The sequence below is a fragment of the Protopterus annectens genome, chromosome 7.part1 (assembly GCF_019279795.1).
Source record: "Protopterus annectens isolate FY-2018-M chromosome 7.part1, PAN1.0, whole genome shotgun sequence".
NCBI lineage: Eukaryota > Metazoa > Chordata > Ceratodontiformes > Protopteridae > Protopterus > Protopterus annectens.
In genome coordinates this window covers 433,665,268-433,683,486 of record NC_056740.1, presented here as the reverse complement: position 1 = coordinate 433,683,486, position 18,219 = coordinate 433,665,268, and the positions used below count along the sequence as shown (strand labels likewise).

The 18,219-nt window shown below is 39.2% G+C and overlaps 1 protein-coding gene across 1 annotated transcript in view; it reads left to right on the top strand.

Moving 5' to 3' along the window:
- MINDY2 (MINDY lysine 48 deubiquitinase 2) overlaps window positions 1-18,219 on the top strand; it is a gene marked incomplete in the record, with an annotated part of 1,894,024 nt that overhangs the window by 1,125,543 nt on the left and 750,262 nt on the right. The window contains 1 exon segment of the mRNA XM_044078895.1: window positions 17,992-18,134. Within this exon segment, the coding sequence (XP_043934830.1) occupies window positions 17,992-18,134 (143 nt within the window).

Sequence of the window (18,219 nt, the reverse complement as noted above, 5' to 3'; positions counted from 1 at the left end):
TTCTTTCTGCATCTTTTAAATGGCTGTTTCTCACCTCTCTCTCTCTCACTGAATAGCAAGGTATATGAATTAAACACAAGTCAGCATCAGCTTTTCCTGGGCAAACAGGTGCTCATACCCAAAGCACTTTGCAAGTTAATTACTTTGTCTTTGGAACCCTTCCACATAAAACTGCTTGCAATTTCAACATATTCTAGCTTAAATATTTTTGAGCTTTTTTCCTATTTCTTTTGTTATATCAGCTGTGCCAAACAGGGTTCCTATCAGCAGACCGAAGACGCATGCTTTTGAATGCGTCCTGGTCGAATCGACAAAACCGAAACTGCAAAATATCGAAGCGGCATGTAAGCAAATTCTTTCCCTGGGAAAGAATTTGCTTGGCCGCTTCGGTACTTTGCCGTTTTCGGCACTGTAGTGCGGTCTCAGAGTTGGTATATTTAAGTAGGGGGGTGGGGGGGTGAAGCCCCCCACTTAATCTCATGTTTTAGTGTGCTTTCTTTTTTTTGCTGTTTTTTTGTTGGAACAGCGATTTTTTTCCCTTGGAAAAAAATTGCTGTTCTCACAGTTCGGTTTTGTAAGCTTTCGCTTATATGGGGTCAATTAATCACCGTTCGCATACCTAAGTGGTCGGTGATCTAATATAGACCCTGCCAAACAGGTAGACTTGGATTGCACCTTATTCACAAAGAGCTGCTACATTCTTTTGCCTTTTAAAATTTTTAAGCTTTCTTTGACAAGAGAACCAGCTGTTAATTTGCAAAAAGATGGTTTATTCCTTATCTAACCAAATTGTTTAACTATAAAGAAACATTTGATCTTTCTGAATCTTCACGTTTTTTGTTTTGTGCACATTTTGTACCCACTAAATCAGCTACATTGTACCATCTGGCTGCATGCTGCTTTTGTGTACTTTTAATGCTCCTATAAAGCAAGCATACTGATTCATTGCAAGCTGCTCTTTTAACCTGAACAATTAGACAGAAGATTAAGAAAGATCTTAAATGAAAATGTTATAATAAAGAACAGAATGAGTCTTATAGGTGGAAATTTGTTTACTGAAATAGTGCTCATCTCTTGGACAATAAACTCATCAGACTAAGATTACATAAAGAATCATGTTTTATTTCTTTAAAAGACACTGTGATTCTTTTTGCTTCAATGAACTGAGCATTGCAGAGTTAAAATAGTAATAATAATAACAATAATAATAAAAATAGTAATAAATAGAGTATTTAGAGGACCTGATTTGGGTGCTTCAGGGTGAAAATGCTGCATCACTGTAAGGAAATGAGCATCTTTTAAATGTCAGGGAGAAAATACTAGTGGAAGCTGATGACTTTCAAGCAGGGTGGGCTGCAGCAAGCAACTAGATTCATAAGACTAATTGGAATGGGGTGGAGCTGTGTTATGGCAAGCCAGTGACCATTTGCCTGTGATCAAACAACAGATGGGATTACTTTAGTCCACAGACTACCTCAGTATTACTCATTTGATACATCTTATTTACTGTATACACCTCAGATGTCTGAATCCAGTCAACAGGGCCAGCCTGAGCCGTAGACAAAGGACTACGTGGACCATCCATTGCTCACTTCTCCTTCCCTCTCTCTCCTTTCATTGACTATTGTGAGGTAAGCACAAAATTATCAGTTTGTGAAATTACTCCCTTTCAACTATTTAAATGTGTTATCCATCTCACTGTATTCCCTAGAACCAGAATATGCCCATCCCCTTTCAATCTATCTTTTTCTGTTAAGGTTAGTGGCTTTCCACTAAGACTTCCAAAGCTTATGTCACCCTCCTTTCCTCTTGGACTTGTCCCTGTATTAACCCTCCCTGAATGGCGACCCAACTCCCTTCCTTACCCAAACTATCCATGCTTTTCCTCCCTTTCACTCCTTCCTCTGCTGTACTGTAGCCCAACTCTGTCCTCGCTTTCATGCCTCTGTCCTTTTACTTTCTTATTTCCATACTCTTTCCCTTGTATAAAGACTATTCCAGCATACCTGCACTATATTCTCTTCTTAGCTAACTCACCATCCATTAAATTGTCTCTTCTAACAATCTTTTCTGTATCTTACTCTTCATATATTTTGCATAGCAATTGCTTTCAAGCACTGAGGTGCAACAATGCTCCTTATTCCTCAGTTTTTTCCCATTTATTGTACCAGTTTACTTGCAAATGTTATTATGATATAAATCTTACTAATAGTCATTGAGTTTGCTTTTGTTTGCTCTCTATTTTTGTACACTATTATATATTGAATGCTTTTGCATTATTTTATACTATTGTTAACTTGTACTCTTGTAAGTGGAGCTTTTCTCTCCGGGCCTTCTCTGAAAAAGGGCCTCAGCTCAGTCGGACTATCCTGGTCAACAAATGTCAAATAAATAAATAAATAAATGTCTAGCTGCTTAGTGCACACTGCAGTGCTTTGGCTATTAACCCATCTTTTTTTTCTTATCTTTAAAATCTTCAGCATCTATTGCAAGACCACCAACTACTGGAGAGCCCACATTCTGCCTCTTAGTAGTCATCTTGGGATTAGTGCTTCTGTTTTCTCCTGGTGACAGAAGGAGCACAAATACATTATTTCCTGGAGACTGCTGATCACCGGAAAGCCTAATAACTGCATCATAGGAAACAGCTTGGAATTTGTGCTTAAATTCTGCTCCTGGTGAGAGAAGGAGCAGATTCCATTGATTCCTGACTGTTTCTGGTTGGGCAGGGAGTGTCGGTGCTTGACATTCCTTATTGGTCTGGGTGCTATTCAAGGCATCTTTCAGGAAAAGGATACAAGAAGCCTACAGACGCTTGCACCATCTGGGGCAAGACTGTGGATCACCAAACAGGCTGTGGCCTGCATCTCATCTTGGGATTGGTGCTAATGTGTTGCTTCTGGTGAGAGAAGAAGCAAAGGAGCATTGTATCCTAGCAGAGTGAAGCTGTGGTAAGACCAGCACTAGTAGTAGCCATTCACGAGACTCCCCCTCTTTTCATCATCCTTGACAAACTACTTCTTTGTTTTCATTAAGTACTGCTTAATTTGTTTCTAACTTCTAAATACTTCATCCTTAAATTTTTAGGGTCTACTTATTAGTTTCCTCTCAAGTGTTTGGCAGTGCCCTGTAGAGACACAAGACACCCTGAGTTACATTTTTCCAGTAAAAGCACAATTTAAATTTGACCAGTATCTAGTTGCACACAGGACAACTAATTTGCAGTGAAAACTACTGTCCCCAGAGTTGCAAACCGGAAACTCCTGACATTGCTTTATATTCTTACTCCAACTGTCTATTCAATAAAAAGTGTCTGTTGCCATGAATATGAACTTTCCCACTATCCCCCTTACCAGCTTGGTGGATATGGGCATCCTGAGGCAGTGTATAAATTGTCTCATGTTTACTGACACCCAGTTAATTCTAAAACAAACTCATATGGTATGTGAAAGATGTATTTACAGAATGTCCCTGGAGGCAAAGCTGTCACATAAAAGTACTCCTAATGTCAGTAAAGTTATCAGTAGTACACATGCTGCATCTATCACACATAATTCAAAGCAGCCATATACACCCATATATGCTGAGGCAGTTAATTGTAACCTTCCTAAACCCCAAAGACCTTCTAGATGAAGTGCACATAACAAATACCGTCTGCAGCCCTGAATGCACTCTTTCAAAACAACAACTACATCAACACATACAGCCACATCTCATGGAGCATGTACTTAGGTTCATAGGTTCATAGGTTCATACTAGGCTATCTGCCCAAGGGCATTTATAAGCCTAGCCCATAGTTATGTGGCTTTCGCCACCCCTTTAGTTTGAATAAAAACTATGCCTATCATTTTGCTGTGCCTCTGTAAAGCAGTGACGCTGAAGTAATCCCTGGGGTATATCTGCAATCTCCCATCCATTGGTCAAGATTCCTCTTGAACAAGACCAGAGAGGTACTCTGCCTCACATGTACCGGGATTTTGTTCCACAGCATAGGGAGTCTCTGGGTGATGAATCTGTCCCTCCAGCACGTTCTATTTATAACCGTGTCAAGGTTTAAGTCTCCCGCCCTTGTGGTTCTGAGGGATCTAGATTTTTTGAGGTGAAGCATATTCATCAAATCTGGGTTTGACATGGCCTTATATGTCAGGCACAGGTCACCTCTGAGCAAGCGGTATGAGACTGAATAGAGCTGGAGTTCTTTCAGTCAGGCAGCATAAGACATATTTTTGAGACCCTTTATCCTTTTGGTGAGGAACTTTTGGGGCCTTTCAAGCTGCAGCAGGTGTCTGGTCAGATACATTCGAGCGGGGCATTGTACTCAATCATAGGTCTAATAAGTGATGAGTACAGGGGACGATGACCTCCCTTGATCTAGATGTGAATCCCTTCATGATCAGGTGGGTGATATAGAAGGTTTTCCTAACTACTTTAGCAACATGAGTGTCAAGCGAAGGCTACTGTCAACCTGGGTCCCCAGATCTCTGATGACTTTTTCTGTGCTCAGTGGATTGCCACCTATATGGTAGCTAGGGGTAACCTTGTTTTTCCCAAAGGGTATGACTATGCATTTTTGGCGTTTAACTTCAGGCCATGGCTCTGGCACCAGTTATCCGTTTCTGTGAGGCCCTTCTGGAGGATATCTGTGTCAGATGTGTTTTCGACTATGGCGCCCAGTTTGCAGTCATCTGCAAACTTTGTCAGCCATAACCCTCCTGTGTTTGCTTGTACTTCAGAAAAGTAGATGCCGAACAAGAGTGGACCCAGGACTGAGCCCTGTGGGACACCACTTGTGACAGGCTTTGAGTCTGACATGGCTCCAGCAACTCTGACCCTGTGGGTTCTGTCACTTAGCCAGTTTGCAAACCATCTTGTGATGTATGGGTTTACATTCAAGCTGATGAGTTTTTCGATGATACCTGAGTGGGGTATTGTGTCGAAGGCCTTTGCCAGGTCGAGGTAGGCTGTATGGACTGCCTTTCCCTCATCAATGGCCTTGGTGACTGTCTCGAAAAAGTCAACCAAGTTTAAGAGGCAGGATCTGCCTTTGACAAAGCCAAACTGAGTTGGATCCAAAGTCTGCAAGTTCCCTATGTCTTTATTTATGAGTTCCATTATGATCCTCTCCATGGCTTTGCAGATAAGGCTTGTCAAGCTAATGGGGCGGTAATTTCCAGGGTCTGTGGAGGCACCGCCCTTATGAAGTGGGACCACAGTCGCTGTCGCCACTCCTTGGAGTGCGTATCCTGAGGTGAGGCTAAGATTAAACAGCTGTCCTAACTGTGGGTTTAATTCCTCATTGAGTTCATGAAGCACACAGCCGGGGACACCATCCGGTCCCATGGATGCTGTGTGTATTGCCTTAGTGAGGGCAGTTCTCACCTGGGCGTTAGAGAAGGTTGGGGGGCTACAATCCTCTGGAATAGATATCTCTCGTTTGGGGGAGTTTGCACTGAACCTGTCAGCCAGTATGTTGGCAATGTGTGTAGGTTCAGTAATTTTCACATCATTTTGAACTAATTCTGAGCATATCTGGGAGTTTCCTCCTAGGTTTCTAACATAGCTAAAGAAGGCCTTATGATTCTCTTTAGAGTCCTTGGCGATTTTTCTCTCAAAATTTGCCTTGGATGATTTTATGAGAGCTCTTAGTTTTTTACTTATAATGATCAAAGGTGTCTTACCTTTCAAGGATTTTGCTCTATCTTGTAGTAGCTTCCTCCTTTTGTTGTAGAGCTTGTAAATCTTTTGTTGTAAAGCTTCTAAATCCATAAGGCAAGCCAGCACATAGTCCAGCATTCTGGTCATTGGAGACTCCATAGTGAGACACACTCATGTCCCTCTGACCAGGCTGAGTGAGAAGAAAGTCATGATCAGTTGCTTATCAAGGGCTGGGATCTGCCACATTACTCATGCACTCAGGTCATTGGACCAGAAGTACCAGTATGACTCAGACATAGTTCATGTGGGTGTAAATGACTTGAGACATACCTCCCTATACTATAGGAAGAGACATCATAGAGCTCTCAGAATATGTGTCCTAGGCTGGTATGAGCCTAGCATTGAGCAGCATTTTACCTTCTCCAAGGATGACAAACTCAAGAGGTTAGGTACAAACCCACATGTAACCCAGTGGATAGCCAACTGGCTCACAGCAGAACCCAGGAAGTTAAACTTGGGAAGTCTACCTCTACAAAGAGGCCAGTCACAAGTGGATTTCCACAGGTATTAGTCCTTGGACCACTCTTTGTTGGCATTTACATCTCTGGAGTCAAGGCCAATGTCAATGGTCTCTGGCTGACCAAATTTACAGATGACTGCAAATTAGGAGCTGTCACTGAATCCCACACTAACACAAATGTTCTCCAGGAAGGGCTGACACTGACAAAACTGATGTCAGAGCCATGGACTAAAGCTAAATGCCAAGAAATACATAATAGTATTCTTTGGGAAGTCATCCACCCCTAGTAACTATCATATTGGCAACATAACCCTTAGAGTTGAGCCAATAGTCAGGGACTTAGGGACGCACATAGACAGTATGCCTTTGACCATCATGTGTCTACAATAGTGAGGAAATCATTCTATGTTGTACAACTTATAAATAAAGGTATGGCATCTAGCTCCAAGGAAGTCATTGTTCCATTGTATTAGGCATTCATAAGACCTATCATTGAGTACAGTGCCCCTTTGGTATGTACCTATCAAGGCATATCCAGCAGTTGGAAAGTCCATAGAATTTCCTCACTAAAAGAATACAGGGCATAAGTAAAGTGTCTCCTGCAGTCCACCTCCAGACTATCCCTGTATTCTGTCTCCTGCAGGCTGTTGAGAGTAATTTTATGCCTGGCATATAGGGCATTGTCAGACCCCACTCTGATGGACCTCCTGCATATCCATAAAACAAACAGCACCAGAATTACCCATTCTAAAGACTTAAACCTTGCCTGTGATATCAATAGTACCTGCTGGAGAGAAAGGTATGTATCCCAGAGACTACCCCATATCTGGAACAGGCTCCCCCTCCATGTGAAGCAAAGTTCCTTCCTAACCCAATTAAAGTGTAACTTGGACAATTGGATGGGGAACAAGAAATTCATCCCTGGCTCGGCACCTACATTTCTAATGGACACATACAACCTGTAAATGGTTCAACTTCAAGGCCCCTGCTTGTAAATGTTTCATCTTCCAAGCCCCTCCTTACACTTATCAAGGGTACCAGAGCTTGTCAGAGATTTGGGATGCATGGCTAGGCTTAAAAAGGCCCTTGTGGTCAAAACATCTATGAACCTATGAGCATGTCCTCCTCCATTCCACTGTTGTCTTTCCCTTGTTTCCCCATCTTGGTCCCAAACCATGTAGGCAGACCACACCTTTCTTGTTGTTTTTACAGTTTATATTCTAATTTTTATAATTTCCTCTGTTCATATAAATTACCCCAACTAGCCAGGATTGCACTATAATAACCATGGAAGAAGTACCTCAGTTGAACTGGGGGTCTGTGGTGCTGCTGAGCCTTCAGAAGTCATAATATTCTAGATGCACTGAGGAGCACTTTCCAGCTTTTTCCAACCTTTTGATCCATTGGTGACCTGAGCAAGCTTCATGAGTAAACAGAGAAATCCAGTGTTATTTTTCCTTTCAAGGAAAAGAATAAGTGGTGTCCATAGCTTAAAGTTCAGATCTGACAAAGTAACTACGAAAACACGGAGAAGACAAATGATTGCAAAGATATATAAATCTTGTCTGGGATAGTGCCTGCCTCTCTCACCTCCCCCCAAAAAGTTATTTAACTTTTCTGTATCCATCTGTTGTTGGAGTGAGACAAAACTAAAAGCACAAATAGCCACAGGCATACATTATACACCTGACACCCTGGAGAAGGAAACCAGAGCACCCTGTAGTGTGGTCCCCACACAGTAGAAATCACAGCCAAAAGTTCAACCAGATAACCAAACATTTGGAGATGACAGTGCTACTACACACTGCATCATTTTGCCAGATATCAATTCCTGTCACTCAAATATTGGCTAGACTACCACAGACAGTCACTTATTTTGTAACAGTGCTGATGTTTGATTTTGAAGGAAAGTAAAAGAAATTATGGGCAGCTTGCTGCTTTAAGATGCACTATAATCCCTTCCCCTAAAACGTTATTTTTATAGACAGCCCCCATGCAAATCAATGCTAGCCACTTTATTGTTTGTACACACCTCAGATGTATTATAGTAAAAATACCTACAGTAAAGTATTCAGTCCATCTTCACACAAATGCATACTATGTCTGTAAAGCCAGACCAGTGTCTGTTTATTTTGAGTGAATGACAATAGGTTCAGCCACTTGACCAGTATCCCATGCAAATTATGCTAAATTTGTTGACTGCGTACCTCAGATGTCTGACTGCGATAAAAAGCATAGTGGCCATAATAATGTATTTCAACTTTGTTTTACAAGCAAGTATTAACAGTGAAGCATTCTAATTTAATTAACACAAATACACAGAAGTCCTTTAAAGACAGACTAGGACTGTTTAACATTAGCAAATGACAACAGGGTCAGTTACCATCACCTGCATAGAGCCCCCCCATTACCCAGCAATTACGGACTCTTTGTTAACTATAGCACCTCCTTTGTCTGCACTAAAACATAATGGTCACAGTAATGTATTTCAACTCTTGTTTCACAGAGAAGTCTCAATAAGGTATTCCAACTTGATTCACACAATTACACATTAGTCCTGCAAAGTCAGATTAATGGCTTTTAACTTGAGCAAATGACAGCAACACTGGTCACTGTCGTACACTGAGAGCCCCATACCCAGAAGTTATAATCACTTTTTGAGTGCATACACCTAAAATGTATTCATGTGATAATAAATGGTCCAAAAAATGATCACAGTAATGCATTTCAGCTTTATTTCATGTAAATGGTAGCCAAAATAAAGTATTCCAACTTGCTTCATACAAATAGAAAATTAGTCCTGCAAAAAGAGTGTAATGACTGTTTAACATTTTAGCAATAGTCAGCAGCATTATTCACTTTCATCCACAGAGAGCTTCCTAAACCTCAAGTATAGCAAAATTGTTGACTGCATACTCCTCAGATATCTAATTGTGACAGTAATCATGGCCACACTAATTTATTTTAGCTTTGTTTCATACAAGCAATAGCCATATAAAGTATCTTTCGGCTTTAAAGTTGCAAGCAAAAACCTCAGTCACTCACAGCTGCAGGCAATGAAAGTCTCCTGTTTTTAAACACAAATCCAGTGTAGAGTCAAATCCAGTAAAAACTCACAGCTGCAGGCAATAAAAGTCTTCAGATTTTAAACACAAATCCAGTGTAGAGTCAAATTCAGTAGAAAATAATGATCCAAAGGCAAAATAATATCAAAGATTTAATAAAAAGTGAGCGCTTTCGTGGTACACCTGACCGCTTCATCTTTCGGCTTTTCCCAGGTAGGGGTCGCCACAGTGGAACTCCAGTCCACTAATGATTGGCAGTGGATTTTTACAGTGCCGATTTACCAGCGCAACGTCCAACCTTCAAAGAAGGCACACCTATTCACGCACGCACCTACCTGCATGTCTTTAGACGTCACTCGACCATGGGGGGAGACATGCAGACTCCACACAGAAGGCGCTCCAGTCGAGAATCGTACAGGAGAACCTCTTGCTGTGAGGCAACAACGCTAACTGCTGCACCACCCTGGAAAATAATAGCCATATAAAGTATCACTTCACACAAATACACAGTCCTGTAAAGCAGCATAATGACTGTTTAACGTCAGCAAATGACAGCAGGATTAGTCAGTTGTATCCACATACACACCCTTGTGCCCATCGATTAAAGCCAGTTTGTTGACAGTGCACACTTCAGATGTCTGAGTGTGATAAAAATGGTCAAAGCAATGCTTTTCAACTTTTCTTCAAACAGATAATAACCATAGTAAAATATTCAAATTTGCTTTGTACAAATATACATTAGTCCTTTACTGGCAGAGTAATGGATGCTTAACTTAAGCAAATAACAGCAGGGAACGGTTAAACAACAGTAGGCAAATGATCACAGGAACCATAAGATGTATAGGCATATGCACCTTTAAAATGACACAGTTAAAAATTATTCCCACTCTGCAAGCATTTAAATCTTCTCATCTTCTACATTTTGCAGGGCCAGACAAGATAACCCTGGTGGAAATTTGTTTCTACCTATCCATTTGTCAATACTAGCCTTAAAGGCAGACAAAATAGTACTTTGCTTGACCTGTAGTAGCTACTTATTAGTCACTTTATCCACAGACAGTTCCCTCATAGTAAGCAGTTAAAACCAAATTTGCTGACTGTGTACACTTTAGATATCAGGTTGTTATAGAGCAAAAATAAAGCTGTTGGTCACATTAATTTATTTTAATTCCCCTCATACACAGAGCTAAAAAACAATGGCTTAGAAAGGCCCATAATCTGGGTATTTCCCTTGTATACTTAGAAAGTTGATAGAATATGAGGTTTTGCATTGGCATTTTTTTTTCAGAAGTATAAGAATTCTGAGACTAAAATGCAGCCCACAATGATTTGCCAACAAACCATACATTTTATATATTTATTAATGTTTGTTTACCATGAACGTCTGGCTGGGTCGAAAGAACCCATTTTCAGTAGAGGCCTAGGAAGAAAAGTTCCACATATATCAACATACAATGTATTTAAAAGGCAGTAAGAATTCAATATCAGCAAATACAACATTGATAAAAGTAGACACACATATGAAAGTGCACTACATTTAAATTTCTGTAGCAGCATTCAGAAGATAGAAGCAGCAAAATGCCTAAATGAAATTCTACAAGTACATTTCATTATTGCGATAAGACAGGGTGGAAATGCAAGTAAAGTGCATGTATTTATGAGGAATACACCAAAATATGAGGCATAATCAGGCACATTCTGTGAAGCTCAGGAGCGGTTGAGAGCTTCTATGCCTCCTCTGCAAACACATGCATGTGTACGTACATATACACACAAACAAAGGGAAACACACACATGCATACACTGAAACAAAAAAAAAAAGTTACCTTCCTATGTACTTGCTGACAGTAGCACTCATAATGGTAGTTAAGGAGAAAAAACTCTTGTACATAATTTCCATGATCATATCTCTGTTGTTCTTAATTTCCATGATCATATCTCTGTGGCCATCCATTATTTTATTCTCTGTTTCAGTGTCAGATTGCCTCAATCATCTGTGGCAGCCTGAGCCAGTAGGAAACTGCACCTAGCTGTTTCATATAAAAGCCCAGCTCATAGCTTTGAGTGACATTTCTGCCATTCTCAAAATGGAAGGAACACCTGTAGTAATCACTTTCTTCTTCATTTAGAGTAGGTGTAATGCCAGGCTATTTTAAAAATTGAGATCAGTGAGCCTTTTACAGAACTCAGACACAGAAAATTTGGCTATAAATAAAATATGGTTTATTTTATTATTATTTTTTTTTTGCATTTTTCCCAAATGGGGGTGCTGCAGTCCAACAGCCAGTACTGTAAGTGATACCAATGCATTTCTTTGGTGCATTTAATAAAGTTATCTAATCTCATTCCTTAACATATGCAGATGTGGGAAGCTTATAATGTGTTTATTGTGCAGTTAAAACAATGTTTTAAATCATATTTAATTTACTTATTTGATTTGTTTGTTTACTTGGTAAGTGGGCAAGTCAGAGGACCCTTTTCAGCCATACCTGGGTCATAAGAAGGACAAACCATAAAATGGAAAAAAAAACTTACACAAACATGTGACAGAATATTGTTAGAGATGTTATAAATTCTAAATTAATAACTATAGTAAATAAAAACAAATAACTAAGTAAATTTAGGAGTTTATTAATGCCTGACCAAGGGTTCCTGTTAGTATAAAAGCTCCAGTAACTATATAACTTACGTTGGTAAAGTAAAATGTATCACATTATCTCCGTGCTCAGTGTTTAGAGAAAATACAGACTTAGTACTAATAATTTGCAACACAACGATAGTGAACACAAGTCAAAATATTATTTTGAACTGTAATAACTGACAAAAGAAATCTAAATCAGATCCCTGGTGTCAGTGGTTTAACAAAAAATTCACCCATAGTATATGTGCAGTAGAGATAATGGTATTCCCAAATGAAGTGCAGTGCTCAGGATTGGATTTGTTAAGTTAACTATCGCTTCTGAAGCATTTCGTTTTGTATATAGTAAAGTGTTGATGTAATTTAATTTGGGATCTTGAAAAGTTTTCTCAACTATTTAGACAGCTTGTTTGTGAGTGCATGGTTGAATGGGGTACATTTTACTGAGTCCAGCTGTAAAGTATTGCATTTAGGTAGATGTAAGGTACCGTTGTGGTATGAATAGTACAATGATTGGGGAAATGCCTGGGGTTTGAATATTTATGTATTGTAGTTGAAAGAAATATCAGCTTTGAAAGGTGGGTGAATACATTTCTAGGGAGCACCTGTTCTGTAGTCACAAGGTTATTGAGAACTGTATCCTCAAGGGCTTCCCCTTAACGCTGCGTATCAATAAGTCATTTGTATAACCAATAATGGATTACTGTATTGGCTTTTGTATGTACTCAAGATCGCTTATCTGCAGACTGGAAAAAGTGCAGAAGTAATTTACCAAAAACATCAAGGGAATGTCTAGTGTAACTAATACAGAGAGGCTTAGGAAGCTTAGTTTATTTTCAATTTATTATAGCCAGTTAAAAGGAGATTTTATTTGTGCATTTAAAAGTTTAAAATGAATTGGATGTATATTGGGAATTACATTTTTGAGGCATGATAGTTGTACAAGGAATAAATATTTCTCTGTTGATTTAAGTGCTGTGATCAAAATTAGTTAGAAAATTCTTCCAGACTAGAGTTGGACATAGACAGAATTCCCTGTCATTGGAGATTAGACAGGTGGAGTGTGCGGAAGGGTTCAAAAGTAAATCGGACTTATGGAATGGAGATAGGGTATATTGGACCTTAACTTCATGAAAAATGGCCAGTAATGATCTCTGATGAGGTCCGGGGCTAATTATAAACATTGAAATGTCACATCTGATTTCATATATAAGCAGAGTTTAGCAAGTCAAAGTGATGTCTGTGGGTCCCCTTACATATATGTTCCTCATGTTGTCCCTGTCTTTCTATAGGTGCCGTTACCACCCTCTGGAGCTGTGACTTGCTCAGCCATTGAGTTGGGAAGGGGAAATGCGGAGCAGATCTAGCAGATGGAAGCGTTACATAGGCTCTCCTACATACTGGTGCTTTTCTAGGCCCTATCTCCTACATTGTGATTTGCATTTGAATGGCTGAGCAGAGAATGAGTTGTGACCTGTGAGGAGATGTCCACCTTGGCCCTATGGGTGGCCCCACTTTCTTGACCATCCAACACATATGTAGCCCAGCATCACTTCAAGTCTTAGGCTCCACAAGGGTTTTACTAGGGATTTTCGCCAGTTCTCCCCCTCTCAAAGTAGACATACCTATCCATCTTACCTCTTCATCAGTCATCCAAGTTGCTAAGTAATCCTTAATCACCCAAACCATAGTCAAAGCTTCATCTCTTTATGCCATCAGAGTGGCACAGGGTGGGAAAATGTGGAGACCACCTTCTTCTGTGTAGCATGACCATAATAGCTCTTAAGTATTTTATATTTTGTTACAAAATTTTGTATAATATCCATAGATTTGAGAATATTAATAAAAAAGAAAATGAATGCATGAATTCTTGACAAACATTGTGTTTTATAAACTTGCAGTCTGGTTATCCAACAATATGGCCATAAATTAGAAACTGACAGCAAAGTTTTATTTATTTATTTATTTTACATTTGTGTACCGGGAAAGTCCAACTGGAACGAGGTCCATTTACAGCGGAGGCGGGGGGGAGAAAAGCTCCACAACAACACAATTACAGCAAAAAACAATTCTGTACAGAGGTATATATATACAATGAAAGAGATATATCATACAATAGTTTGTTCTAAGCAAGCTTAGCTTATACATAGTAGAACCTGGATGTCAGTATTGGTAGAACACGCATTGAGTGATGCAATCAAAACCTGATACCGTTAAGGAGACATCTCAACCTGCTATTTCCTGAAGCTAACTAAAACTGCTTCGCCTCAGTTTTTTTTCCTCCTTTGAAAGACCAGTGATAGAGTACTAAAGTTACTTAGAAAGTGTTGTGCCTTTATTCTTCATGGCAGGAACAGAGTTATGGTGAACTATAAAAACCTTATGCCTATACACGGATTTATTCCAAAAAACAAACCTAGTGTGAAGTTCTAAGGGACATTTGAAGGGAATATGGCCGATATTCTGATTGACAACTGTAACTACGGAGTCTCTGCAAGATGGAAACATTACTGTGGACCTTAGTGCAGAGGACTGCAACAACTGATCATACAACTGAGTAAAAAAGTGAAAGTAAAAGACATAAGGAATCACTGTCAATGCACAAATACAAACTAAGGCAGCAGCAGTTATGTATGGTTACCACCGGTCACCTTATAAGGCTTCTTCATGTACTTCTGCATACTCTACTTCTGATTTATAGGACTAGGTCTGCTTAAGCCACATTCATTGAAAATGTACTTTCAATAAGTCAGTCAACTAAATGGGCTTTCAATCATTTCCACATACTGAGTTTCTATTCAACAAAATGTTTTTTGAAGTCTTGTAGATATTGAAAAATTGTAGCTGCAGAAGTCTTAGCTACACCTCTGCAGCTTACTGGACTGAGTTCTTGTGTTTTCTTTATGATAATCTTAAAACTTCATCATTCAAAAAAGTCTGGGTTGATTTAAGGAAAAATTTGTGCTTAGCTGCCAAGGGTAATTGTAGCTAAGCACCAACAGAGATGTTTGATTTTGTTTGTCATGTTACAGACACCAACGATTAATATCTTACAGATAATGCAAGTGGTCTTCACTCACTGACATTTAGTGGTCTGATGCAAAAATCACGAACCATTTCAGGAATGACTGAGTCATATGTGTGGCAGCCCAGTGACTTGGTGCTGCATAGTGAGATTGCTGGTGGATGTCAGAATATTCGGCCTAGTTGAACAGAGCATAAACATTATGACCATGCACCTACAATTTGTTATGTTTGCAAGTAGCGTGTTTTTGTTAATTAGTAATATTATATCCATTACCTGTCTTTATGCTGGGTTTCTGTTGTTGCTATGACCCCCCCCCCCAGCCTGACGTCACCTCATCATGAAGTTGTTAAGAACGGTGGCTCAGTCAAGTTCAGGCATTTGGGCTAAACTGCTGTCAACCTGTCAGATTCACAAGGGCTCCTTTTGGAATCCTTTCTGTGAATCAGAAATTACTGTTAAACCTTGCCAAGCTATCCAGTGATCTTTCCGAAACTTGCCCTCTGTGTCTGTTACTGGTTGACTTTTTTATCCACTTTGTCCTCATTTATTTTTTTCTTCTAATCCATTTAGTGAAGTGTGTGATGTTACAGGGTTTAATTGTTGGACTAATCAGTGGTGTAGAACATCACTGTCTACAGATTCACATCACCTCTTAAACCGCTTATGTAATCTCAGTGTTCATGCTCCTCTCCATAACTCACTTTGCATTCTTCCTTTACCAGTTTCTTAATTGCATGTTTACTAATCATACTTGTTTTCTGTAATGCTTTTCTGTAATTAAATTATTAATACTTTGGTATTTCTTGTTAGGGGAAAATGATGCAGAGTCTGAGTAATTATTTGATATTACGATTTATATAAGTGAACATTATGCAAGCCATACCAAGGACTGCCAAATAAGACAGAACTTTCATTTATTTTGTCCTTTTGGAAGATCTGCATACTGGTGTATTCTTTCTTTTCATTCTAATATAGTTTAAGTTAGTAGCTTATGCTCTATAAGTTTGATTTTACTTAAGGTATCTTGTTCTGCATATTTTATGCATGAGCACATTTCCTATCACCTGACAGCTGCTGTGAAATTTACTTTTGGTGCACCCTAGAATGAGCATTAGCGAGTCCCACCTTCTGTGTTTCTTTCTTCCTCTCCACCAATGACTTTTTATGCAGTTAGTGAACATTCATTAACTACATAAATAACTGTCCAGTAGTATTAGGTGCCTATTAGGGTGGCCACGGTGGTGCAGCGGTTAGCATTGCCACCTCACAGCAAGAGGTTCTCCAGTTTGATCCTCGGCTGGGGTGCCTTCTGTGCGGAGTCTGCATGTCCTCCCTGTAGTCGCATGGGTTTCCTCCGGCTGCTCCGGTTTCCTCCTACATCCCAAAGACATGCTGTAGGTGGATTGGACACTCCAAATTGGCCCTGTGAGTGCATGCCTGTGTGTGCCTTCTGTGGAAGGTTGGACGCCGGGCTGGCAACTCGACACCATAAAAACTCCACTGCCAATCATGAGCGGACAGGTGATCCACTGTGGCGACCCCTAACCGGGAAAAAGCCGAAAGAAGAAGAAGAAGTATTAGGTGCCTATTAGGTGAAGTAAAAAAATGTGGTATAGAATTTAAGAACGTTGTGTGCATAAGAAAAGAGTAACAGTGATCAACATAGGTCAGTATTCTCTTTATCAGATTCTGACCTAGATCTCATTTCAGGTTCCTGAAATTCATTGATGTGATGCAGGATTATGGTGAACTCTGTACCAAAATCAACTCCAAACCTGCATTGCCATGTGAATTTATCAAAATGCAAGGGAATGATATAAAAGCTTTAAGTTATCCTTCACTAACAAGATTGACAAAATTAATACTGTGCACCACTGTCATATGCTTGTGAATCTGGTAAGTCATCAAAGGTAAATGTTCCAGACCCTTACAAGCAGCTCAGTCATCAGAGGTAATTGTTATTGTTATCCTAGACAAAACATGCGCGGTTATTATAGGAAATAATTACCAAGCCATTTCTAATGCTCTCAGTACAAGGTAGAGGAGGGTGCAGGGATGAAGACAAGACAAATCATTTCAACTTCTACAAAAAGCTTTGTCTCATATATATACTATATAATTGTTCAAGTGTAGCTCCATTGAGTTAGTTGACATATCTGTCAGTCAGTAATAATGTAAACATGACACAATGGATTTACACATGTTTATCATGTTAGCGATGCTCAGAGCTGAGCAACCTTACCCAGGGCGTGATAAAATTAAATTACTCCATCACTGAATCTGTGATATTGATATTATGGCACTTTGTTTTAAACACTTGAGTCACATTCAGCATATGTTTTTCTTTTATTTAGATTTTCATTTCATTTGTTTTTGTTAATTTTATACACACAAAGTGTCCTCGTGCTTAAAAGCTATTTAAATGATATGTAAATATAGCCGCTTCAACAGCTGAGTATTTTAAAAGACAATAACACACTTATTAACAAATAGGTAGGGTGTATTACAGCCGCTTCAACAGCTGAGTATTTTAAAAGACAATAACACACTTATTAACAAATAGGTAGGGTGTATTACAGCCACTTCAACAGCTGTATATTTTAAAAGAAAATAAAACACTTATTAACAAATAGGTAGGGTGTATTACAGCCGCTTCAACAGCTGAGTATTTTAAAAGACAATAACACACTTATTAACAAATAGGTAGGGTGTATTACAGCCGCTTCAACAGCTGAGTATTTTAAAAGACAATAACACACTTATTAACAAATAGGTAGGGTGTATTACAGCCGCTTCAACAGCTGAGTATTTTAAAAGGCAATAACACACTTATTAACAAATAGGTAGGGTGTATTACAGCCGCTTCAACAGCTGAGTATTTTAAAAGACAATAACATGCTTATTAACAAATAGGTAGGGTGTATGCCAGTCCGTAATCTCTTTATTGTTTTTCAGGAATATTCCTAGAATGTTGGACAACCTTTCTTATAATGTGATGAAGTTTTGATTGTAACTGCAAGAGATCATATATGCATCTATATTATATTCCATTTCTGATTCTCTTTTTGTCTTTGTTTCCTCTCAGGTTTTGTTGTGGAACAATTTCTCAGTAACACTGCCACACAGCTGACCGACTATGGGTTGGCTGAGTTGATCTCTACGGTTCAGGATGGAGAACTCTGTGTGTTCTTTAGGAATAACCACTTTAGCACTATGACCAAATATAAAGTAAGTGAGTTGATTTTAAGCAGTGCTAGAAATGCACATGAAGACACTTGTGATATCTTAACACTTACATTTTTTAACCGCATAA